This window comes from Stegostoma tigrinum, chromosome 12, assembly GCF_030684315.1.
Source record: "Stegostoma tigrinum isolate sSteTig4 chromosome 12, sSteTig4.hap1, whole genome shotgun sequence".
NCBI classification, from domain to species: domain Eukaryota; kingdom Metazoa; phylum Chordata; class Chondrichthyes; order Orectolobiformes; family Stegostomatidae; genus Stegostoma; species Stegostoma tigrinum.
Genome location: NC_081365.1, coordinates 15,189,549 through 15,215,523, shown reverse-complemented (window position 1 = coordinate 15,215,523; position 25,975 = coordinate 15,189,549). Strand labels below are relative to the sequence as shown.

At 43.3% G+C, this 25,975-nt stretch overlaps 1 protein-coding gene across 1 annotated transcript in view; it reads left to right on the top strand.

Moving 5' to 3' along the window:
* Window positions 1–25,975, top strand: part of LOC125456817 (uncharacterized) — a 47,431-nt gene that overhangs the window by 4,531 nt on the left and 16,925 nt on the right. The window contains exons 2-8 of the mRNA XM_048540246.2: window positions 1,778–1,993; window positions 5,591–5,700; window positions 12,825–13,026; window positions 15,726–16,085; window positions 17,275–17,387; window positions 22,022–22,250; window positions 24,775–25,055. Coding sequence (XP_048396203.2) covers window positions 1,778–1,993; window positions 5,591–5,700; window positions 12,825–13,026; window positions 15,726–16,085; window positions 17,275–17,387; window positions 22,022–22,250; window positions 24,775–25,055 — 1,511 coding nt within the window. The remainder of the gene's footprint in view (window positions 1–1,777; window positions 1,994–5,590; window positions 5,701–12,824; window positions 13,027–15,725; window positions 16,086–17,274; window positions 17,388–22,021; window positions 22,251–24,774; window positions 25,056–25,975) is intronic.

The window sequence follows — 25,975 nt, the reverse complement described above, 5'->3', positions numbered from 1 at the left end:
GGTATAGACATTGGAGTCACAATGCATGTAGATCTAGCTGTAGGTCACCTGCAGCCCAAGTATAATTTTGACTTTGTGAATTCACTGAGGGGAGAAAAGAAAGAGTTAAAATCTTTATGAGTGATAATGGGAACTGCAGATGCTGGAGAATCCAAGATAATAAAATGTGAGGCTGGATGAACACAGCAGGCCAAGCAGCATCTCAGGAGCACAAAAGCTGACACTTCGGGCCTAGACCCTTCATCAGAGAGGGGGATGGGGAGAGGGAACTGGAATAAATAGGGAGAGAGGGGGAGGCGGACCGAAGATGGAGAGAAAAGAAGATAGGTGGAGAGGAGAGTATAGGTGGGGAGGTAGGGAGGGGATAGGTCAGTCCAGGGAAGACGGACAGGTCAAGGAGGTGGGATGAGGTTAGTAGGTAGGAGATGGAGGTACAGCTTGGGGTGGGAGGAAGGGATGGGTGAGAGGAAGAACAGGTTAGGGAGGCAGAGACAGGCTGGACTGGTTTTGGGATGCAGTGGGGGAAGGGGAGATTTTGAAGCTGGTGAAGTCCACAGTGATACCATTGGGCTGCAGGGTTCCCAAGCGAACAACTGCACCTCCCAGTCGCGAACCATTTCAACTCCCCCTCCCATTTCAGACGACATGTCCATCATGGGCCTCCTGCAGTGCCACAATGATGCCACCTGAAAGTTGCAGGAACAGCAACTCATATTCCGCTTAGGAACCCTGCAGCCCAATGGTATCAATGTGGACTTCACCAGCCTCAAAATCTCCCCTTCCCCCACCGCATCCCAAAACCAGCCCAGTTCATCCCCTCCCCCCACTGCACCACACAACCAGCCCAGCTCTTCCCCTCCACCCATTGCATCCCAAAACTAGTTCAGCCTGTCTCTGCCTCCCTAACCTGTTCTTCGTCTCACCCATCCCTTCCACCCACCCCAAGCCGCACCTCCATCTCCTACCTACTAACCTCATCCCACCTCCTTGACCTGTCCGTCTTCCCTGGACTGACCTATCCCCTCCCTACCTCCCCACCTATACGCTCCTCGCCACCTATCTTCTTTTCTCTCCATCTTCGGTCCGCCTCCCCCTCTCTCCCTATTTATTCCAGAACCCTCACCCCATCCCCCTCTCTGATGAAGGGTCTAGGCCCGAAATGTCAGCTTTTGTGCTCCTAAGATGCCACTTGGCCTGCTGTGTTCATCCAGCTCTACACTTTGTTATCTTGGATTCTCCAGCATCTGCAGTTCCCATGATCACAATTCAAAAATAGTTCATTTTGCCCATCCAGCCCCTCATAATATTTACCCACAATAAGAAATAATCCAAATCTACTAAGCTGGCTGTGTCACTATTTTCCTTTATTTACACTTCCTTCAAATATTTGTTGAATCTATTCCAAAACATTGGCTTAAAGTCTTTAGGAGGAAGCCATTCAGTCCATCAACTTTGTGGTGCAATGATTTCTGCTTGTGCATTGATTCTAGTACTGTATCACACAGCATCATAACAACAAGAAAAATGTGTTCTGATAAGGGTCACTGGACCCAAAATGTTAACTCTGTTTTTCCCTTCACAGATACTGCCAAATCTGCTGAGCTTTTCCAGCAACTTTGATTTTGTCCCTGATTTACAGCATCCACAATTCTTTTGGTTTTCAATTTAAAAATTCTCCTGTTCCTGTTCCTGAAATTTGCAAGTGCTTCAAGAAAACCAAGGCAAGTATATGTTTTTCCTCAAGTGTGTAACATGCATTTTTCTATTTCTTTTGCAGCCCTACAGAATGCCAGCATTTTCTCAGCGAACTCAGGGAACTGTGTTAATCATTTCCCTGTCAGCATGTTCCGGATCTACAGAGGAGACACAGAGCAAGAATTATTCCCAGAATATCAGGACGACTGCGAAGTGGACTCTCACTGCCAGGGATTAGAACTAGAACTATGTTGTACAAATGGTACCTTCAGCAAATGTGTCCGATTTCAGAGTCAAGGTGTGTGAGATCCCAAGTATGCAAGTCAAATACAAAAGAAATTAAAACACTGGGGCCCATGTTCATGTTTAGCATCATACTTTGTTCTTTTATTGGAAATGCTTTTCCTTGTACTCGTGCAATTTTCAGACGCAGATGGTTAAAAATAGGATTCCTTAAAGTTATAGTGTGATCCTTTAATTTCTTGATTCTGGATGAGAATTCTCCCTAACCGATAGTGAACTCTGCTGTGAGATGAACTTTGTTCTTTTATAAAGTATGTAGCATCTGAGCAGGCAAAGGTTTACAGCACAATGTTATGTCCAGTCTGGCATTTAACTGGCATGCACTCACAGAGGGTGGTGTGATAAGTGCAAATGTTGTCACTGGTTGCAGTTCTGAAATTGGAACTGATTATTTGAGTGCATTAGAATGGGTTTTACTCTGTACCTAACCAGATATATGTCTGAATTTGGATATTAGATATTAAATATTTTGCAAGGGAAAGTGTTTCATTTCACAGCTGTATTCTCTCTCAACTTGACAAGTATGAGTTTAGAAAAAAAGGTGTTTAACTACAAAGGTTAAGAGTGCAAGGTATAATCCAGTGCAGAGTCGTGAATATGCCGGTGTTTTATTGTCAAAACCTTCCAAACAATGACTTTTAAAAGTATCCTCTCTGGACCTGGGCCGTGTGAGGAATGCTGGATTGTCACTGCTGTTCTCTTGTGTATTTAGTGTTTGGTTGGAGTTCCTGGTGTGTTTTTCACAAACAGGACATTTAACATAGGCTGGTTGCCCAGCCCATCACATTCTCACTCACATCCAAACTCAGCCCTCGAATGCAGAGTGAATGGGTACCAGAATTGGCAGTCTACCCACCATAAGTAAGTAAAGAATTAAGGATCAATTGAACTTGTTTAAAACACAGTTGACTTTAACATTACGCTGTTAATGCAGTAATATCGATGCAATGGATGGGAGCTGGTAGCCCTGTATTTAAAACATTTCAAACATTGGGAAGGAAAGGGACATTCTGTTTTTGAGGTGCTTTTGTGCAATGTGGGCAATTGCCAGAAGATAATATACCCACCTCCATCCTCCCCATCTGGGCTTTAAAATGCACCACCACTTCATCCCTCCCATCCTGAGATGGCTAAACCCTCCCTTTCAAACACCACAGGCTTACCTGGATTGGCAATTTCAATGGGTCTTCCTTTGTCCTGAGTCTGGTTACAGCACTACAGTGCACTCCCTGAGCACTGATGCTGCTGCTGGCTCCAGAGGGTGAGAGTTAACTTCACTCTAATGTGGAAGTCCAACTCTACATGAAACTAGCCCACCAAGAGCACATCAGGACTGCAAGGCATACTTCTTCTAGATTCTGAGTTCCCTTCTGGGTAGGGTATGCTGTCCATTATCATTACTAACCACCAACCACAAACTATCCCTCCGCTGAATTCATATCCCTTGCCTTAATGCTGTTTTATTAGAGAATTCATGAACTTTGGCTGAGCATCAATGAAGGGATGACCCAGTATGTGAATTTTAAGGAATTTGTTAACAAATTGCACGTCCTCATTGTTTTAGTTCTTGTCACTTTTCATGATATGTGTTCTGTGGTAGCGAGGCATTGTATAAATAATGGTGACTTGCCAAAGTACTGTATATAGAGGTTCCAATTGAGGGAAAGGTGCTAAGCTGAGGCAATAAAAAATTTGTCACTCCTGAAGCATCAATGAGGAAGCATACTTGCATGGAGCTTGTTTCGGAATATCAGTGCTGCATTCTTTTCAATGTTATAGTTTTATCTCCGACCCTATGCTCCCTTTAAGCACAACACAATATTGGGAAGATATGGTCAGTGAATTTATCTTACTGTCCTGATTGACCTGTGATAATTTATCAAGTGATCATCGTAAGTGAGCTTTGACTGTGAGTGTTGAAATTTATTCAAGAGTCGGAGCATCAAAACCAAGTTTGAATCTGTTTACATGAAGAGTCCATGGTAGGCATGTTTTCCAGAATTAGTCATTTGACAGAGGCCAGGAATGGAAATTTCAATGAATGGGTAGATGTACAACGAATGGCTTTCTTCTGTATATTCTTTGATTGTCACTCAGCATCTTCAGTCCATTGAATCTGATACATGTGAACCAGTTTCTGAATGGATATATTGTGTCATAACCAAAGTTTTCACTCAAATGTTTTGGGCCTATTTATATTGTATCATAAGTGGTTTGACGGAACAATTGTTGTGATACCTCCTTTCCAATTCTTTCACTTCAATATGAAAGAAAAATACTGCTGGCACTTTATACCCTTTTGGAGTCAATATTGAGCTTATCAATTCCAAATGTTTTCCCTCCATTTTATTTTGTAGGGTGGACTTTAATTTTTCTGTTGTTTTCAATTTTAGATGACATTTTAATATCATTCTGACATTCACACTTCTTCTAGTTGCATCTTTTATTTCTTTGCTTGATACATTACCAATCCCATTAACCTTGCCGTTCAACTTGCTCAGAACCCTTCAGTCTTTTACTTGATTAAAACCTACTACAGACCTAACTTTGACAGCTCTAATGAATGGTTATGGACCTGTAATATTAACTCTGTTTTTCTCTTTGCTGATGCTATTAGACTAGATTGTCATTTTTCCAGCTGATGGTACCACTTGACAAGTCAGTTTCCAGGATGACGTCTGACTTGGCAGATTACAAATTTTGTTTTCGCAATTTGGTTCCATGGTGTTCAATCACTGACCAAATTCACAAAAAGCTGCCAATATGTTTTTAACAAAAGAACATAATTTGATTATACAGAAGAAAGAGAAAAATGAAAGCCAGAACAATTTGGAAAGACCATGTCATAAACAGTAAAAATGAATATTCAACCAATTTTCTTAGCAATACCCATTACAGCAATCAACCCCACTAAAGCATCATTCTATCTTCATTCTTTAATTTCTTTCTCAACTGATGAGGCCATCAGCATTTCCTTTCCGTGATATTTTGCACGTGTTAGGTTCTCTCCATCCCTCCTCGAAATGCACAGACACAATCTAACTCACTGCCTTTTGTCAATGAACTCTAAGAAAATATTCATGGCTTTTCCAGTTACTTTGAGCACTTTGAAGCTGCAAAACAGCACATCTGAAGGCTTTTGGATAAGTACATGAACAGGAAATGTTTGGAGGGATATGGGCCAGGAGGAGGCAGGTAGGACTAATTTAGTTTGGGACCATGTTTGGCAAGGACTGATTGCAGCGAAGAGTTCGCTTCCGTGCTATAAGGCTCTATGAATCATTTCTTCTGAACTGAGTTTCCTTCTGGCCTCTAGCCTCTGACCCCTGGCCTCTCCATCTGGATTTAAAAGCTTACTTTGTTCACTAAACAGCTTATCTGGTCATTTAACAACTCACATGATTTTTTGAAAATGCTGTTTTATCCACTTCTTGAAAAAAGGATTTCCTGATTCTTAAAAAGAAGTCACCTTCATAGAACTGAAAAGCAAAAACCCATTTACATGTTCTTTCCATTATAATGTTGATAAATCCTGAGCCTTTAGCACAATACTTTCAGTTTTTATTTTATATTTAATCTTTCTGTTTTACAGTTGGAATTGACTACTACCTAGGATGGGTAAAGTTGAAGATAAATGAATTTGAGTTGGACACCAACGGTGGTTGGGATTACTTAAACCTATTAAGGAATGCCAGTAGTTGGGTATGTAAAACCACTGAACACATATTCCTGAATGCACTCCTCCTCCTAATTTGTTTGTTTGTTCATTCAAATGCCCAAGTGGTTATTTTTCATGTATCGGTTGAGTTAGCAATTTTCTGCAAAGTGTTCAACATGGAAGTGTAATGTAGGGGGTTTTTAATCACAGTTGGAGAAGTGATGGCCTGGTGATATTATCATTGGGCTGTTAATCCAGAGACCCTGGGGACGGGGTTCATCTCTTGCCATGGTATATGGTGGAAATTAAATTCAATAAAAATCTGGAATTAAGAGTCTAATAATGACACTGAAATCATTGTTGATTTTCAGAAAAAACCCATTTGGTTCACTAATGTCCTTTAGGGAATGAAACTGTCAACCTTACCTGGCCTGGATATGTGTGACTCCAGACACACAGTGATATGGTTGACGTTTAACTGCCCACTGAGATGTCAGTAAATGCTGGCCACTGATGGACGCCTGGGAATGAATTTTTAGAAAAAGTCACTGAAACTCTTCCATGTCCCCTATTTGCACACATGCCTTTATTTCATTGTTTATTTCTTCTTTCATGGATATGAGCATCACTGGGAAGGCCACCATTCCTAATTTCCCTTGAGAAGGTGGTGGTGCTGAGTCACTGTATCGTTGCTGCCTTTGGGCATAGGTGCACCCATAATGCATCAGGGAGGGAGCACAGCAATTTCCAGTGACAGATAAGAAAGGGCAATGTAGCGCCAAGGTATGATGGTGTGTGACTTGGAGGGTAGCTTGAAGGTGATAGTGTTCCAATATGTCTGCTGCCCTTATTCTTCTAGGTGGTAGAAATTGCAGATTTGCAAGGTGCAGTTGAAGGAGCCTTGATGAGTTGCTGCTGTGTATTTTGTATACAATACACACTGCACTGACTAGGTGTTGCTGGAGGGTTTGACTATTTTAAACTGTGCTTGAAGGGGCACTGAACAAATGGGCTGGTTTGCCCTGGATGGTATCCTCATGTTGTCAGAGCGATACCTATCCAGACAGGTGGCATATTCTTCACCGTTATCAGACTTTTGAATGGGCCTCTCAAAAATTAATGTTGATGTCTGTCTGCACCTTCTCAGCAGCTGTAACTCTGTGTTCTGCACTATGTTCTATTACCCTGATGCACTTTGTATGGTATGATCTTCTTGTACACCACACAAAACAACACTTTTCACTGTGTCTCAATACATGTGACAATCATAAATCAAATCAAATCTCATTCCTGACTTGGGATTCAGAAGATGAATTATTAATTGTAGGATTCCCAGCCTCTGGCTTGCTTTTGTAGTCAGTATATTGAATTGACTGATTCAGTTCAATTTCTGATCAATCTCTAGATATTTATGGAATGTCGATGATTCAGTAATAGTAATACAATTTAATGTCAAAGGGAGATGTTTAGATTCTTTCATTTTGGAGGTGGTCATTGTCTGGTACTAATGTGGAACAAATGTTAAGAATAATTTAATCCAAATTAAGATGCATTGATTTCATCAGCATATATCACTGTGAATAAACAGGAAAGACTGGTATTTCTGTAGTGCTTTTCATGACATCCGGATGCCCCTAAATGCTTTACAATCAATGGGATGTTTTTAAAGTGTAGTCATGGGTGCAACATAGGAAATACAGCAGGCAAGGAGGATTCCATAAACTGTAATATCTTATCGCTTTTATTAATGTTGGTTAAGGGCTAGGATACCAGAAATAACTCTTCTCTTCTTCTCCAAATTACTGCCATTGAGTTTTTTATGTTCATGTAAGAGGCAGATTGGATGCTGATTTAATGTTGCATCCAAATGATGGCACTTCCAATAGTGCAGGACTTTCTCAGTACCACATTGAAGTGACAAGCTATATTCTGTTTTTAAGTCTTTCAGTGAGACTTGAGTTCACAATCTTCCACACAAATGTTGTTAGCTAACATTACTTTACTTTTTTTACAGTGAGTAGTTCACATTTGACTATTGTTAGTGAGGGAGATTTTGCACAGCAAGAGCGGTTTCTGGGGTATGTTAGGATAGAATTATGCTATGATGATTCCAGGCAGTAGGAACCTATATTATGAGAAAACATTCAGAAAGTTAGTCTTGTTGGATTGGAGCTTAACTTTGTGCAATAGCGATTCATCAGGCTATGGGCTCAAGTTCCATGACAGAGGTTTGAGCATAAAAGTAAAGGTCAGAACTGCCATTGCATTGGAATTGCTGCCCTGTCAGAGATGCCATCTTTCAGCTGGCATATTAATCCAGGGGCCTGTCTACTCACACAGGTTGGAATTTATTTTTATTTCTTAATGGAATATGGGAATGTAGGAGTCACCACAAGCGTAACGTTTGTTGCCATCGCTAATTGTCCTTGAACTGTATGGCTTGTTAGGTCAGTTAAGATATGACCATTTTGCTGTGGATCTCAAATCATGTGTAGGTCAGATCGAGTAAAAGACAACGGATTTCCTTCTCTAAAGGACATTTTTGAATCAGATGGATTTTTACAAAAATTGATGATCGTCAACATAGTGAGCCTAGCTTTGTATTTCCAGATAATTAACTGAATTTAAATTCCACCAGCTGCCATAGGAACAGGAAGAGATCATGCGGCCTGTGAGTCTGTCCCACCTTTCAATGTGATCATGTGTGATCAAACTATTTAATGGCTTTTACCTATACTATCCTCATAGCACTTTAAGCCATTGGTAATCAGCAATCTATCAGTCTCTGCTTTGAACATACTGAAAAACTAACAGACCCCTCTGTGATATAGAATTCTAAAGGGTCATAATCCTATTAGTAAAAGATTTTCTCATCTGGTCCTAAATGGTATTCCCTTTATTTTGAAATTGTGACCCTTGGTTCCAGATTCTTCATCTGGGAAACATCTGATCCACACACACCCTGTCTATGTATTTAAGTATTTTGTAGATGTCAATGATATCATCTCTCATTCTGCAAAACTCTTGAGAATACAAGCCCGGTTTGCTCAATTTCTCTTCATGGAACAATCCCTCCATCTGACGAACAAATCTGGTGCCTATTTGTTGCACTCCTTTCTGGTAATAATGTCTTTCCTGAAATTAGGAAAGCATCCTTATATTGCCAGGCCTCAATCTTTTGTGAGATAAGGACATCAAAATTGTACTAAGTACTCCAGATGCAGTCTAACTGAGTTGCTATACCTTTGAAGCAAGACTTCTCAATTCCTGTACTCAAATCATCTTGCAATAAAGGCTAATGTTCTACTGAATGTGCCTGTGCTGTCTCTTTAGTAGAGCCAGCTAATTAGTCCCACTCCTAATTCCTTTCTTCAAAGCTGCACCTATGTTTCCCATTATACACTCTCCCAATTGCCCTTTGAAAATTATTGTTGAATCTATTTTCATCATTCATGCAGTGAATTCAGATGAGAACAACTTGGCATGTTTCAAAAAAAATCCTCCATTTCATTTCTGGTTCTTTTGTCAAATACCTGACAATCTATGGGACTTGGTTACTAACCATACTGCCACTGGATTATGTGTAAATGAACCGTTTTCCATTTGAGATAATGGGCACTGCAGATGCTGGAGAATTCCAAGATAATAAAATGTGAGGCTGGATGAACACAGCAGGCCCAGCAGCATCTCAGGAGCACAAAAGCTGACGTTTCGGGCCTAGACCCTTCATCAGAGAGTGGGATGGGGAGAGGGAACTGGAATAAATAGGGAGAGAGGGGGAGGCGGACCGAAGATGGAGAGAAAAGAAGATAGGTGGAGAGAGTATAGGTGGGGAGGTAGGGAGGGGATAGGTCAGTCCAGGGAAGACGGACAGGTCAAGGAGGTGGGATGAGGTTAGTAGGTAGATGGGGGTGCGGCTTGGGGTGGGTGGAGGGGATGGGTGAGAGGAAGAACCGGTTAGGGAGGCAGAGACAGGTTGGACTGGTTTTGGGATGCAGTGGGTGGGGGGGAAGAGCTGGGCTGGTTGTGTGGTGCGCTGGGGGGAGGGGACGAACTGGGCTGGTTTAGGGATGCAGTAGGGGAAGGGGAGATTTTGAAACTGGTGAAGTCCACATTGATACCATTAGGCTGCAGGGTTCCCAGGCGGAATATGAGTTGCTGTTCCTGCAACCTTCGGGTGGCATCATTGTGGCACTGCAGGAGGCCCATGATGGACATGTCATCTAGAGAATGGGAGGGGGAGTGGAAATGGTTTGTGACTGGGAGGTGCAGTAGTTTGTTGCGAACTGAGCGGAGGTGTTCTGCAAAGCAGTCTCCAAGCCTCCGCAGGAAATGCTACACTTGTCCCCACACCTCCTCCCTCACCCCTATCCCAGGCCCCAAGATGACTTTCCACATTAAGCAGAGGTTCACCTGCACATCTGCCAATGTGGTATACTGCGTCCATTGTACCCGGTGCGGCTTCCTCTACATTGGGGAAACCAAGCGGATGCTTGGAGACCGCTTTGCAGAACACCTCCGCTCAGTTCGCAACAAACAACTGCACCTCCCAGTCGCAAACCATTTCCACTCCCCCTCCCATTCTCTAGATGACATGTCCATCATGGGCCTCCTGCACTGCCACAATGATGCCACCCGAAGGTTGCAGGAACAGCAACTCATATTCCGCCTGGGAACCCTGCAGCCTAATGGTATCAATGTGGACTTCACCAGTTTCAAAATCTCCCCTTCCCCTACTGCATCCCTAAACCAGCCCAGTTCATCCCCTCCCCCCACCGCACCACACAACCAGCCCAGCTCTTCCCCCCCACCCACTGCATCCCAAAACCAGTCCAACCTGTCTCTGCCTCCCTAACCGGTTCTTCCTCTCACCCATCCCTTCCTCCCACCCCAAGCCGCACCCCCATCTACCTACTAACCTCATCCCACCTCCTTGACCTGTCCGTCTTCCCTGGACTGACCTATCCCCTCCCTACCTCCCCACCTATACTCTCTCCACCTATCCTCTTTACTCTCCATCTTCGGTCCGCCTCCCCCTCTCTCCCTATTTATTCCAGTTCCCTCTCCCCATCCCCCTCTCTGATGAAGGGTCTAGGCCTGAAACGTCAGCTTTTGTGCTCCTGAGATGCTGCTTGGCCTGCTCCGTTTTCCATTTGATTTGTGTCACTATAATCCAGTACTAAAGAAAGACATTCCAAGATTGATCCCATGTAGATAACTCCACTTTAAGCAATTTTGGGGATTCTCTGTCCCTGGCCACAGTCACTGAGAAATATTGAATCATCCAGTACAAAGCAGAGGTGCTTTGGCCCACCAAGTCTGTACTACAAAAGCTGCACTAAACTTACACCAGTCTCACTTTCCAATAATTGGTTCATAACTTTGAACATTATGACATTTCAGGTGCTATCCAGGTATTTCTAAAAAGTTATCTGCCAGTACCTTCCAGACCCCACCACCTCTGAGTGAAAAACCTTTTGATCAAATCTTCCGCCTTTCACCTTAACATTATATCCTCTTGACATTGACCCTTTGAATAAGGAGAACAGCTTCTTTCTATCCAGCCTATCCATGGCCCTCAGAATCATACACACCTCTATCAGTTTCCCCTCTTAGCTTGCCAAATGTAGACACACTCCCAGGTCTCCGTGTCGCAACCTTAAAAAGAAGATGATCAACTTTAAAATACAGCAGTATCAGTTGCCCATTTCAGAAAACATTTCAGATAGAACATAGAACATAGAACATAGAACAGTACAGCACAGAACAGGCCCTTCAGCCCACAATGTTGTGCCGACCATTGATCCTCATGGATGCACCCTCAAATTTCTGTGACCATATGCATGTCCAGCAGTCTCTTAAATGACCCCAATGACCTTGCTTCCACAACTGCTGCTGGCAACGCATTCCATGCTCTCACAACTCTCTGCGTAAAGAACCTGCCTCTGACATCCCCTCTATACTTTCCACCAACCAGCTTAAAACTATGACCCCTCGTGCTAGCCATTTCTGCCCTGGGAAATAGTCTCTGGCTATCGACTCTATCTATGCCTCTCATTATCTTGTATACCTCAATTAGGTCCCCTCTCCTCCTCCTTTTCTCCAATGAAAAGAGACCGAGCTCAGTCAACCTCTCTTCATAAGATAAGCCCTCCAGTCCAGGCAGCATCCTGGTAAACCTCCTCTGAACCCTCTCCAAAGCATCCACATCTTTCCTATAATAGGGCGCCCAGAACTGGACGCAGTATTCCAAGTGCGGTCTAACCAAAGTTTTATAGAGCTGCAACAAGATCTCACGACTCTTAAACTCAATCCCCCTGTTAATGAAAGCCAAAACACCATATGCTTTCTTAACAACCCTGTCCACTTTGGTGGCCATTTTAAGGGATCTATGTATCTGCACACCAAGATCCCTCTGTTCCTCCACGCTGCCAAGAATCCTATCCTTAATCCTGTACTCAGTTTTCAAATTCGACCTTCCAAAATGCATCACCTCGCATTTATCCAGGTTGAACTCCATCTGCCACCTCTCAGCCCATCTCTGCATCCTGTCAATGTCCCGCTGCAGCCTACAACAGCCCTCTACACTGTCAACGACACCTCCGACCTTTGTGTCATCTGCAAACTTGCTGACCCATCCTTCAATTCCCTCGTCCAAGTCATTAATAAAAATTACAAACAGTAGAGGCCCAAGGACAGAGCCCTGTGGAACCCCTTTTTAGATTTTTTTCTGAAGAAGGGTCTAGGCCCGAAACATCAGCTTTCCCGCTCCTCTGATGCTGCTTGCCCTGGTGTGTTCATCCAGCTCTACACCTTGTTATCTAACATTTTTGGTCTGTTTTTTTTTGCCACAGGTAAAATGCTAGTGAATTGACAACTACCAGATAAGAGCAGAAGTACTTAGTATGCCTGGTTCCAGTAGGGGAGAAATATGGCAACATTGCAGAAGTCCTCCTCTGGAATCCTCTTAAGTATGCCCAGGGTTGGTGGACCCCAGTTTGTAAATGTATGTTTAAGTTCTGAGTGCAGTGGCCAACCAGTATTATTGTTCAAGTTAAGATAACTGAGTTGGTTTACCACTATTCATAGTCACAGTCACAACAGTATTACTTAGCAAATAGTTGATGTTTCTATCCACAAATTTTCACCTTCTATGATTATGTTATAGCTGGCCACTGCACTCCTAACACACGACGTATATCATGAAAATATCCACATCCTCTGCCCAGAGCCAACTTCTATAGAGCAACAATATCCAATCCTTGGTTTTATGTTGGCAGTAAATCAGAATTACAGTCTCGAAAGACTCCAGCAAGGATTCCACACCTTAATTAATACCAGTGAATACATTTGTGATGTAAAACTTGGAGGTAAGATGATGTGGAGCAGGTCAGATTTTTGTTGTACATGAATGCCTTCTGAGTTGTTATTGTATAGTTGTTTATTTCTCTCTCACTGTTGCTCTGTTTTTCTTTCTCTCTGGTGTGGGAATGTTTCAACTTGACCTAGATCCATTCTTACTCCATAGGGGTTGGTTTTCCCCCAGTTAATTAATTTTTGCTTTGGATTATTCACATTCCTTTTCCGTTGTTACCAAAAACATTATTATAAAATGATTATCATCCTCCAAAGTATTGTTTCACTGACATTCGATCTATTTGTCGCACTTCTTTCCTAAGAGCCAGGTACTGCAGTGCCTCCTTTCTTTTTGGACTGGAAACTCTAGCTACTGTAGAAAATTCTCCTGATCACATGTGATGGTCTACAAGGTCCTTTTCTGGAGACCTCTATGATTTTTCTTGCCCCCTCTACTCTTTACGCCACTACTAACCCAGCTTGTATTTGGATAATAACCACTGAGTATGTTTTGCACCTCTCTGTAATTTCCTTACAATGTGACATTTTTTCATCCTTCTCACTAGTTGGTGTCCTATCAACTACACTAAGCAATGTACTTGCCCTTTTTTTTGTTCCTTGGCTCTAGCCAAATTAATTTAGTTCTTAATAAAAACTGAAAGGACTGTGGCTGCTGTAAACCACGAACAAAAACAAAAGCTCAGCAGATCTGGCAGCATCTGTGAAGAAAAAATCAGTTAAAGTTTTGGGTCTGGTGACCCTTCCTACAGTTCTGAGGAAAGGTCACCGGACCCAGAACATTAACTCTGATGTTTTTCTTCACAAATTTGAAAAGGGCGGCACGGTGCCTCAGTGGTTAGCACTGCAGCCTCACAGCACCAGGGACCCGAGTTCAATTCCCGCCTTGGGTGACTGTCTGTGTGGAGTTTGCACATTCTCCCCGTGTCTGTGTTTCCTCCGGGTGCTCCGGTTTCCTCCCACAGTCCAAAGATGTGCAGGCTAGGTGAATCGGCCATGCTTAATTGCCCGTAGTGTTCAGGGGTGTGTGGGTTATAGGGGGATGGGTCTGCGTGGGATGCTTCAAGGGGCAGTGTGGACTTGTTGGGCCAAAGGGCATGTTTCCACACTGTAGGGAATCTAATCTTAACAAAAATGCTGCCAGACCAGCTAAGCTTTTCCAGCAACATCTTGATTTAGTTCTTGACCAATTGGGAGCACTCTGTTACTCTCATACTGCAATTCTATTTAATCAATACTACCACCTCACCTCTTACTCGCCTTTTCCAACCCTCCCTGAACATCTTTATTTCAGGAATATTTAACAGCCAATTCTTCCCTTTCTTGGGCCAGCTCATTGCTATAATCACAGCATCTTATTTCCATCTGCCAATTAGCATAGCAACATGACAATCTTATTTACCACATTCTGCACAATCATTTACATGTGCAGCAACACTTATTAGTTTTTATTACTTTCTCCCTTACTCTGATTCCCTTCTGTTAGCTTACTATTCTAGTACAATTTCTCTCTCCCACCATTTTGTATTTCTTGGTATTCCTGTCTGAAAGAATGTTCCTCCCTACGGATCCCCAGTAACAGAAGCGAAACACTCTGCAGGGAACCTGTTCAGATGCAAATCATCTGACCTGTACAGGTCACATCTTCCCCAGAGCTGATTCCAATGCCTAAGAATCTAAAGCCTTCACTCATCCCCAACTACACATTAATCTGTCTTACCCTCCCATTTCTGTACTCAATTTGCATGCGGCATTGGAAATAATCTGGAGATCATTCGAAGTAATTTGAGATTTTTGAGATCTTGCTTGCTAATTTCCTACTTAGCTCCTTAAAGTGTGACTGAAGGAATACACCCCTTTTTCCACTTATCTCGTTGATTCCCAATTGGACCATGACTGCAGGCCGATCACTCTGCCTCCTCAGGATGCTCCGCGCTGATCAGTGATCTTCCTGACCCGGGCATCAAGGAGGTAACAACAAAGAAGGAGGCAATGGCCTAGTGGTATTATTGCTGGACTGTTAATACAGACACCCAGGTAATGTTCTGGGAACTTGGGTTCAAATCTCACCATGGCAGATGGTGGAATTTGAAGTCAATAAATATCTGGAATTAAAAGTCTAATGATGACCATGAATCGATTGTTGGGGGAAAAACCCATCTGGTTCAGTCATGTCCCTTAGGGAAGGAAATTGCCATCCTTGCCTAGTCTGACGTACATGTGATTCCAGACCCACAGCAATGTGGTTGACTCTTAACTGCCTGGTGGGCAATAATTCTGCCTAGCCAGTGATGCCCTCATCCTGTGAATGAACGAAAAAAAAACTTTCTGCATTTACATCTGTAGTTGTAGAAACATTGACCTATTGCCTAATTCCTAATTTGTTGTGTCTATGTGTGTGTATGTAATGTCTCCATGTGTTTATAGGTCTGTTTGTGAATGTCTGACTGACTGCTTTTGCAGCTGTATTGTATGTGTGTTTGTTTGTCCTCGCATGTATCTGTGTATTTGGTCCAGTGAAGCAGCAGCTCCTGTAAATTCATCTATGTTATAATTTTAATAAAGAACGGACACCCTTTCGAACAAAGCACAACTTTTCTGACCAGATTGGGTCAAATACTTACCTGATTTTAGGTTTCTTATATCATGTAAACACACTGATCCCGTTCCTTTTTATGGACTAATTCTTCTGCAGATGGCATCCTGCAAACGGGGAACACATCAAGATTACAAGGCCACAGCATAGATAGCTGCAATCTGATACATGAAGCATGGGGTTCAAATGCAAGCGGCATGGCCACTGAAGCCATCCGGAGTACAATGGATTTGGAAAACATTTCAATTGAGAATTCAACAGCCCTGTTTGTAAAACCAATGGAGACTTGGCCAACAGGGTCGACATGGGAAAAAAGTAACTCAACAGATAGCCCCAGTTACACGTCATCCGTAAACCAACAGGGAGAGAGAAGCATGACCTCAACAGTTGTCCCGACTCAGACAATTGTACACTCAGAGATAGCGACAGATTCAGCAGCCACTGTTACCATGGAAGCAGGTACTCTTGCACAAAGAACTGCTTTTTTGATATGGAGAGTTCAAATAACAAAGAGGTTGTGGTGTGTCACAAAATAAAGACGCAGATAGCTAAGAGTTGATGCCCATGTAAATCTAGTTAATGCTCAAGAGATGCAGCATCAAGAGATCTAAACAGAATAATTTTGCAAAACCATGTGCATTCTTATAGTGGAATGTGCAGCCTAGCCAAGAATTACTCGTGCTCACAGGAAGAAAGGTACAGTCGTATTTCTGAAACAAAAACAAAAATTGCTGCAAAAGCTCAGCAGGGGTGACCGCAACTGTGAGGAGAAATCAGAGTTAATGTTTCAATTCTGGTTACCTTTCCTCTGAGAAATGGGTTTAAATTGAGAGGGGAAAGATTTGAGAGGGACCTGTGTGTAGTGTGTGTATGGAATGAGCTGGCAGAGGAGATGTTGGAGGCAGGTACAATTACAACATTTAAAAGGCATCTCGATGGGTACTTGAATGGGAAGGGTTTAGAGGGAAATGGGCCAAATGCTGGCAATTGGAACTATATCAGCTTAGGATATCTGGTTAGCGTGGACAAATTGGACTGACGGATCCATTTCCGTGCTCTATAACTCAATGACTCTCTGACACTATGACTGTATGAATAGTTTATTCAGCTGGTGCAGACATGATGGGACCAGTGACCTATTTTTGTGCACTAATTTTTTGACTGTTCTATGTGTCTTTTGTATCAAAGATGTTTGTTCATCTGTACAGAGGTTGGTTGAAGTTGTGGAAAAAGGAATTTAGTCCAAACGAGAAATTGTAATCACCTAGAATCTGCAGCAGTCCAATTAGTACCTGTAAAGAGGAAAGACCAACTTTGAGATTTCAGTATTGTAAGCTTCACCAGACCTGTAGGTGAGAGAGAATGATTTTAAATGAATGGAGGACTTGCATTTCTATCATGGAGATAGTAGGAGCTGCTGGTCCTGGAGTCTGAGACAACAAGGAGTGGAGCTGGATGAACACAGCTGGCCAGTCAGCATCAGAGGAGCAGGAAAGCAGATGTTTCGGGTCCAGACACTTTTTCAGAAAAAATCTATTGCATTTCTATCATACCTCTCACTGCAACTTGACTTATGTTCATGTTTCCAACCTGAAGAGCCACTGACAGTTTTATAATAACTGGATGTCTTAATTTGTCTATTTTTCAGCCTTTACTGCATTCAGAGCTTCCATTTCGATCACAAGCTGGAACTTCACTGAAGATTTCAACAACAAAACCAGCATCGCCTACAGAAATCTGGAGGAGCTCTTTATAACCAAGGTAAGCTATCGAACTTGGTTTGTTACCTGTGCCACGTGATAGCGAGGCAAAGAACAGGGAGAGATTTCAGCTGAACACGTGGCTGCAGGGATGGTGCAGGAGGGAGGGCTTCAGATACATGGACAATTGGGGCTTATTCTGGAGAAGGTGGGACCTCTACAAACAGGACGGTCTCCACTTGAACCAGAGGGGCACTAATATCCTGGGTGGGAAATTTGCTGGTGCTATTCGGGTGGATTTAAACTAGCTCGGAAGGGGGATGGGAAACTGAGGTGTAGTCCTAGTACACAGGAGGATGAGCATAGGGAGGACATGGACAAGATCTCACTGTCACAGGAGTGTGCTGGCAGACAGCAAGCTAGGTTGAAGTGTGTCTACTTTAACGCCAGGAGTACCCAGGTAGGTGAGCTTGCAGCTTGGATAGGTACCTGGGACTTCAATGTTGTGGCCATTTCGGAGACATGGAAAGAGCAGGGTCAGGAATGGATGTTGCAGGTTCCAGGGTTTAGGTCTTTCATTAAGGTCAGGGAAGGTGGTAAAAGAGGGGGAGGTGTGGCTTTGTTAGTCAAGAACAATATAACGATGGCTGAAAGAACTTTTGATGAGGACTCGTCTACTGAGGTGATATGGGCTGAGGTCAGAAACAGGAGGAGAGGTAACACTGCTGGGAGTTTTTTATAGGCCCCCGCAAAATTCCAGGGATGTGGAGGAGAGGATCAGCAAAACGATTCTGGGCAGGAGTGAAAAGAACAGGGTGGTCGTTATGGGAGACTTTAACTTCCATAACATTGGCTGGAAATGCCATAACTCTTGTACGTCAGATGGATTAGTTTTTGTCCAATGTGTGCAGGAGGGTTTCCTGACTCAGTGTGTTGAAGGGCCGACAAGAGGGGAGGCCACACTGGATCTGGTACTTGGTAATGAAACAGGCCAGGTGTTTGATTTAGTGGTAGGTGAGTGCTTTGGAGAGAGTGACCATAATTCGGTTATGTTTAGTTTAGCAATGGAAAGGGATAGAAACATGCCACAGGACAAGGGTTATAGATGGGGGAAGGGCAATTATAATGCGATTAGGAAAGGCTTGGGAGGCATAGAATGGGGTAGCAAAATGCAGGGCATGGGGACAATCGAAATGTGGAGCTGGTTTAAGGAACAGATATTGTGTGTCCTTGATAGGTATGTCCCTGTCAGGCAGGGAGGAAGTGATAAGGTAAGGGAGCCGTGGTTTACTGAAGAAATTGTATCTCTTGTTAAGTGGAAGTGGGAGGCTTATGTGACGATGAGACGAGATGGTTCAGATGAGACAATGGAGAGTTACAGATTAGCTAGGAAGGATTTAAAGAGAGAGTGAAGGAGAGCAAGGAGGGGACATGAGCAGGCATTGGCAGGTAGAATAAAGGAGAACCCTAAAGCTTTCTATAGGTATGTGAGGAATAAGAGGATGACTAGAGTAGGAATAGGGCCAGTCAAAGACAGAAGTGGGAAGTTGTGTGTGGATCCTGTGGAGATTGGAGAGGTGCTAAATGATTATTTCTCATCTGTTTTCACTGAGGAACAGGTGAATATTGTAGAGGAGATGACTGTGTTACGGGCTACTAGAATTGAAAGGATTAAGGCTAGTAAGGAGGAGGTGTTATCAATTCTAGAAGGTGTGAAGGTAGATAAATCCCCTGGGCCAGATGGGATTTTTCTGAGGATTCTCTGGGAATCTAGGGAGGAGGTGGCGGAGCCTTTGGCCTTGATCTTTGAGTCCTCATTGTCAACAGGTTTAGTACCAGAGGGCTGGAGGATTGCAAATGTTGTGCCCTTGTTCAAGAAGGGCAGTAGGGATGACTCAGGTAATTATAGTCCTGTGAGCCTTACGTCTGTTGTAGGAAAAATTTTGGAAAGGATTATGAGATAGGATTTATAATCATTTAGCAAGCAACAATTTGATTAGAGATAGTCAGCATGGTTTCGTCAAGGGCAGGTCATGTCTCATAAACCTCATTGAGTTTTTTGAGAAGGTGACCAAGCATGTGGATGAGGGTAGGGCAGCTGACGTGGTGTAGATGGACTTCAGTAAAGCCTTTGAAAATGTTCCACATGGTAGGCTATTGGACAAAATACAGAGGCACGGGATTGAAGGAGATTTAGCAGTTTGGGTTAGAAACTGGCTTTCTGTAAGAAGGCAACGAGTGGCGGTTGATGGAAAATATTCAGCCTGGAGTCTGGTTACTAGTGGTGTGCCTCAAGGATCTGTTTTGGGACCACTGCTGTTTGTCATTTTTATAAATGACTTGGACGCAGGCATTCGTGGATGGGTTAGTAAGTTTGCAGATGACACTAAAATCGGTAAACTGGTGGACAGTGTGGAAGAATGTTGCAGGTTGCAGGGAGACTTGGGTAAACTGCAGAATTGGGCTGAAAGGGGGAAAATGGAGTTTAATAAGGATAAATGTGAGGTGATTCACTTTGGGAGGAATAATAGGAAGGCAGAATACCAGGTCAATGGAAAGATTCTAGGCAGCGTAGATGTGCAGAGGGATCTTGGTGTCCATGTACATAGATCCCTGAAAGTTGCCACCCAGGTTGATAGTGCTGTTAAGAAGGCTTACAGTGTTTTAGGTTTTATTGTTAGAGGGATTGAGTTCCGGAGCCGTGATGTCATGCTGCAACTGTACAAAACACTAGTGCGGCCTCATTTGGAATATTGCATGCAGTTCTGGTCGCCCCATTACAGGAAGGATGTGGAAGCATTGGAAAAGGTGCAGAGGAGATTTACCAGGATGTTACCTGGTCTGGAGCGCAGGCCCTATGAAGAAAGGCTGAGGGACTTGGGTCTGTTCTCATTGGAGAGAAGGAGGCTAAGAGGGGATTTAATAGAGACATACAAGATGATCAGAAGATTAGATAGGGTGGACAGTGAGAGTCTTTTTCCGAGGATGGTGACTTCAGCTTGTACAAGGGGGCATAGCTACAAATTGAGAGGTGATAGATTTAAGACAGATGTCAGGGGCAGGTTCTTTACTCAGAGAGTGGTAAGGGTGTGGAATGCCCTGCCTGCCAATGTAGTTAACGCAGCCACATTAGGGGCATTTAAAGAGTCCTTGGATAAGCAGATGGATGATGATGGGATAGTGCAAGAGAAGGGGCTTAGATTAGTTCACAGGTCGGCACAACATCGAGGGCTGAAGGACCTGTTCTGCACTGTATTGTTCTATGTTCAATGTTCTATGTTCTATGAACTGGATGTAGATTGAAAGAGGGAAAATAACATGCATTTTGATAGGACCTTTCGCTAACTCTGAATGCCTCAATGTGCTTTACTGCCAATACTTTCTCAACTACTGAATTGTTCCAGTGTGGAATGAGGCTATTCAGCCCACTGGGTCTGCACCAGCTATGCAGGAAATACACCGACCAATTTGCACATGGCACGGTCCCACTTACAGCAATCAAGGTAAGGCCAGATTATCAGACTCTTATGTGCTGGGTGTTACACACCCTCTCCTCCTCCACCCTCCCCCACAGTTGTCAGGCAGATTTTCAGTGATGAAGAAGGCACATCAACCATGCAGGGCGTCAGTAATGTTGCCATCCTATCCACATGCTGGAGCTGTCCCTCATAATTTACCAGGTGGTGAGTTACCAAAATGAGCAGTCTGCCTGCCATTTTCAAATAAATAATTAATGATCAGTTGTGCAAAGCCAATTGTTGCAATTATTATGCTGGTCATAATATCGTTTTCATGGGCAGGTGGGTGGCCTATTTGTTTTAGGTAAGTTGATAAAAGATAGGGAGGAAGTAGGGTGTGTTCTTTAGGGGATGCTGTGTGCATATGCATCCCTCCCCTAGCACCAAGATGTTACCTCCTCTTTGTCTCTCTTTAGATATCCAGGTCTCCAAAACATGCCCCCTCACTAGCTAGGGAATCCCTCACAGGCCTAAAAGCCTGGGACTTACCTGGGTTCTGCATTCCAAGTTCCGTGCAGACTTGCTTGTGGCACCAGCCGTGCCCACTACTGAGTTCTGGTACTGTTGGGTGTACTCGAGCTTCCAGACAATCAGATCAATCAGCAGCCCCAGAAGGTGGAAACTCGTTCAACTGAGGTGCTGAAGTCCCACTCAGTCTGTTTAATCCACTGACACCACGTTACAGCAAGGGGTGGGCTTTTGTTTTATGTACCATGGATCAACCCTTGCAAACCCTTGTTTGGGGTGATGGGTGAGGGAGACACGCCCTTGTGAAAATGAGTCATGGGTGGGGTCAAATGTTGGCTTCCAACAGAACGTCCTGCACTTTGAATATTGACTATGAGATCTTTTACATCTACCTGAGAATGGAGTTGGGACTTTTCATCCGAAATGCAGAATCTCTGATGGGGCTGCACTCCATCAGTAGGGTAAAACCAAAGTACTGCAAATAATGGAGATGCTCAATTACAAATCTTCGGCTCTGGACTGGGACTTGAGCCAATGTGATTCAGATGTGGGGCAAGCACTGATATGTTCCAGTGACCACACCAACCTGTGCGCCACTCCTCTGTTTGGCAAGCTCACTTACCCCCATGACCCGTGACCCCGACACATTGAGACATCCGTTGCTGAAATGGACTTGTTGCTAACCATCGTATAACTCTCTGTTTGCCAGTTATCACAGCTGCTGAGTGAAGCTGCAGAAATGATCCTCCAACGTGCCCTTGATTTCACTGTGTTAGTGGAAAGGATTAGAAAGGGAAGCATCATTGTGGATTTCATCCTCCTGACACACGCTGGGGAGAACATGACCCTTGCTGACATGAGTACTTTGCTATTATCAGCTGTTAACCAGTCCCTGACATCAGAGAGTGGATTTATTTTATCATATGGAAAAATCGAAGGTAAGGTGGTAGAATTTTCACATGAGCAACATCATCTGAGACTGTATAGAAAGTTGGGAAATTGTAAAAGTAAATGAAATATGTTTTCTCCATTTGATGACGCCTTCCATCACTTCATTGATAATTCAGAGCAGACTGATGGGGTGGTAGGTAACTGGGTTGGAGTATATTGGGCCACATTTTCTAGACTTTAGAAGAGTCCTCACTAGTCTTTATCTCCCAAGTTCATTGAATCTTACACTGAATCCCTAAATGTGGAAGCAAGCTATTCGGCCCATCGAGTCCACACAGACCCATCCCCCCCTAACTTGTCCCCATAACCCTGCATTTACCATGGTTCATCCACTTAACCTGCATATTCCTGGACACTATGGGAACTTTAGCATCCAGATGAAACCTCACACAGAAAGGGATAGAATGCGCAAACCCCACACAGATAGTTGCTCGAAGGTAGAATCAAACCTGGGTCCCTGGCGCTGTAAGGCAGCATTGCTAACCACTGAGCCACTGTGCCACGCCTGTAGGCATTATAGTTCCTATACTTTCGGAGGCAAATTGTAATATCTTTGTGGCTGTCATGTTTTAGACCTTTTGAATTTAGAACTAGGTGTAACCTTTACAGTTACTGAATGGGTATAGTGAAAAATTTATATGTTGCCAATTATAGGGCCATTTAGGTACCCATAGATTCCCTACAGTGTGGAAACAGGCCCTTTGCCCCAACATGTCCACACTGACCCTTGGAACATCCCACCCAGTCCCAACCCTATACCCACCTAATCTACACATCCCTATGGGAAATTTAGCATGGCCAATCCACCTAACCTGCACGTCTTTGGACTGTGGGAGGAAACCAGAGCACCTGGAGGAAACCCACACAGACACAGGGAGAATGTGTAAACTCAACACAGGCAGTCACCCAGGCTGGAATCGAACCCAGGTCCAGGGTGCTATAACACAGCAGTGCTAACCACTGAGTTACTGTGCCACTCCTTATAACTACTATGCTATGGAAACTACACCAAAGGTACTGTGGTACAGCTTCATTTGTTACAAGATCTTAGAAAATAGAGAAATAGAATGTCCAGCGTTGTAGAAGTAAAAGTTCAGAACAATGTTCTTCTAACCCAGACCTCACCGGCAACTAGCCCCGTATCTGCACCAAACCCTGGCTCCAGAACACACCGAGCTTCATCTTTTGTTCAGCATAGTCCGCTCATTTACTGATTGGGCTTTTGGGGAATTTCCTTTGAGTCACACCAATTTTAGTCAATCGTTGTGTTCCTAAGCTATCATTTCCATCCTTGGAGTGCTGCAGCATTTCAACAAAGTTCCACATAAGCTGGAGGAACAACAACTCCTATAATAAAACAAAAATGCTGGGGATCTGAAAGAGAAACAGAAATTGTTGGAGAAGCCTGGCAGGTCAGGCAGCATCTGTGGGAAGAAAACATAGTTAATGTTTTGAACTGATAGCAGCAGCAACACATTTTCTGTCTGGGTGCATTATTCCTCTCAGTCTCAGTTATCAATTTAACAACTTCCGAGTCAAATCGCTGTCCTCTATTTGACTACAAGCATCTCTTTCCCCCACTGCTATCCCAATCAAGCCCGAAATGTCAGCCTTTCTGTTCATCCAGCTCTGTACCTTGTTATCTCGGATTCTCCAGCATCTGCAGTTCCTATTATCTCTTATTTATGCCTTGTTGTCTTTGCTCTGAGTAGAGTGGAACCATTTCCTCCTTTTCATTAAAACCTATTCTAACTAACTATCACTCCTTTATCACCACTAACATTTCAACTTTTCTTTTGGTCTGCATATGTTCCACTCACGCCTCTTTTTTCCACCTGTCAACAGCATAAAAATTATCATTTTTCAGCTCTTTTCAGTTCCATAAGAAGTCGACTTCTGAAGAAGTTCAATCAGACTTGAAACATTAACTCTGTTTCACTGTTCTCAAATGCTGCCAGGCCTCCTGAATTTCTCCAGCAATTTTCTTTCAATTTTTAGTTTCCCAGAATCCATAATATTTATGGAGAGAAAGCAAGCCAACATTTCGAGTCAGGATGATTCTTCATCACACTTCACTTTAGCTCTGATGAAGAGTCACCTAGATTCGAAATGTTAGCTTGCTGTCTCTCCATGGATGCTGCCTGATCCGCTGTGATCTCCAGCATTTGTCGTTTTCAGTACAGATTCCAGCATCTGCAGTATCTTGCTGCCAAGTACTTATTGTTTTGCTAGAAATAAGAAGGAATGAAGAGCCAGGCATAAATTGGGGCAGTTTTATACATTTTGTGCTTTGCATTTATTTTGTTTTGAAGAGAAATACTAAATCTCTGTAACTTGCTGAGCTCTGGTCTATCAAATTATATAGAAACACACATTAGGTCCGTTTAGCTGGAAGCTTTCTCAGTTAATACACAATAGTATTAATCTTGCTGTGGTAACCATTATTCCCATTCCATCAACATAAAATATTGATTGCAGGCTGCATGTTTCAACATTTTTTTTCCATTACAGACTTTGATATGTGTGATAATGACACATGTTCCTACGACTGTGAAGCCCTCGTTAGGACATTCCAGTGTACATGTATGAATGGGCTGAATGGCCACGAGCTCACCTGCATACACGGTGAGTCGGTCTCTTGTGGTGGAGCCCAGGCTGTGATATCAAACCCTCTTGCATGGAAACTTGAAAAAATATCTCACTTTCTGGACTTTGCAAATGCCACAGGATGTTCTTTCACCAGAAACGTATCTGATACATTTGGAATTCTGCAGGTGAACGACTTGTGTGTGGTAAGTGAAAAATATGTACCTGCACATGCACTAAATAACAAGACTATTTGATCAAATCTTCACTCTATTCCCTAGGAGAATGATGCAAAGTAGTTGGGGGAATTTGCAGTCTGGCAGAGTCTGGCAGGCTACAATGCAAAGACATGAACACTGCTTTGATAACCATAACAATTTTTATGCCAGCTAATAAGTTGATCAGCTCAATGCTGCAAATGGACAAAATGGGCTCCCATGACTCACACGATGGAGGAGTGGTGGCAGAGAAAACGCTGAGCCAGTCATTATGTGTCTACTGAATGGTGGGGAGGGGGCTGCCTGGGAGGTGAGGGTGCATATGAGGGGAACATGGCATGTTAAAAGGTAAGGCATAGATAGAGAGGCATAGATAGAGTCGATAGCCAGAGACTATTTCCCAGGGCAGAAATGGCTAGCACGAGGGGTCATAGTTTTAAGCTGGTTGGTGGAAAGTATAGAGGGGATGTCAGAGGCAGGTTCTTTACGCAGAGAGTTGTGAGAGCATGGAATGCGTTGCCAGCAGCAGTTGTGGAAGCAAGGTCATTGGGGTCATTTAAGAGACTGCTGGACATGCATATGGTCACAGAAATTTGAGGGTGCATCCATGAGGATCAATGGTCGGCACAACATTGTGGGCTGAAGGGCCTGTTCTGTGCTGTACTGTTCTATGTTCTATGTTCTATGTAATGGACAAACTAAGAGAGCAAACCTCATTGTAAATAGGGCATGGCAACAATATATACCTTAAATACGTGACATCAGGTAAGGCTGGAGTTTGCGAAGATAGTAAAACAAAACAGAACAGATTGCTTTGTAGGTAAATATGTATAGTATTCATATCAAAACAAATGAATTGTCAGCTCAAATAGAAACAAATAAACATGATCCTGATAGCCCTTACTGAG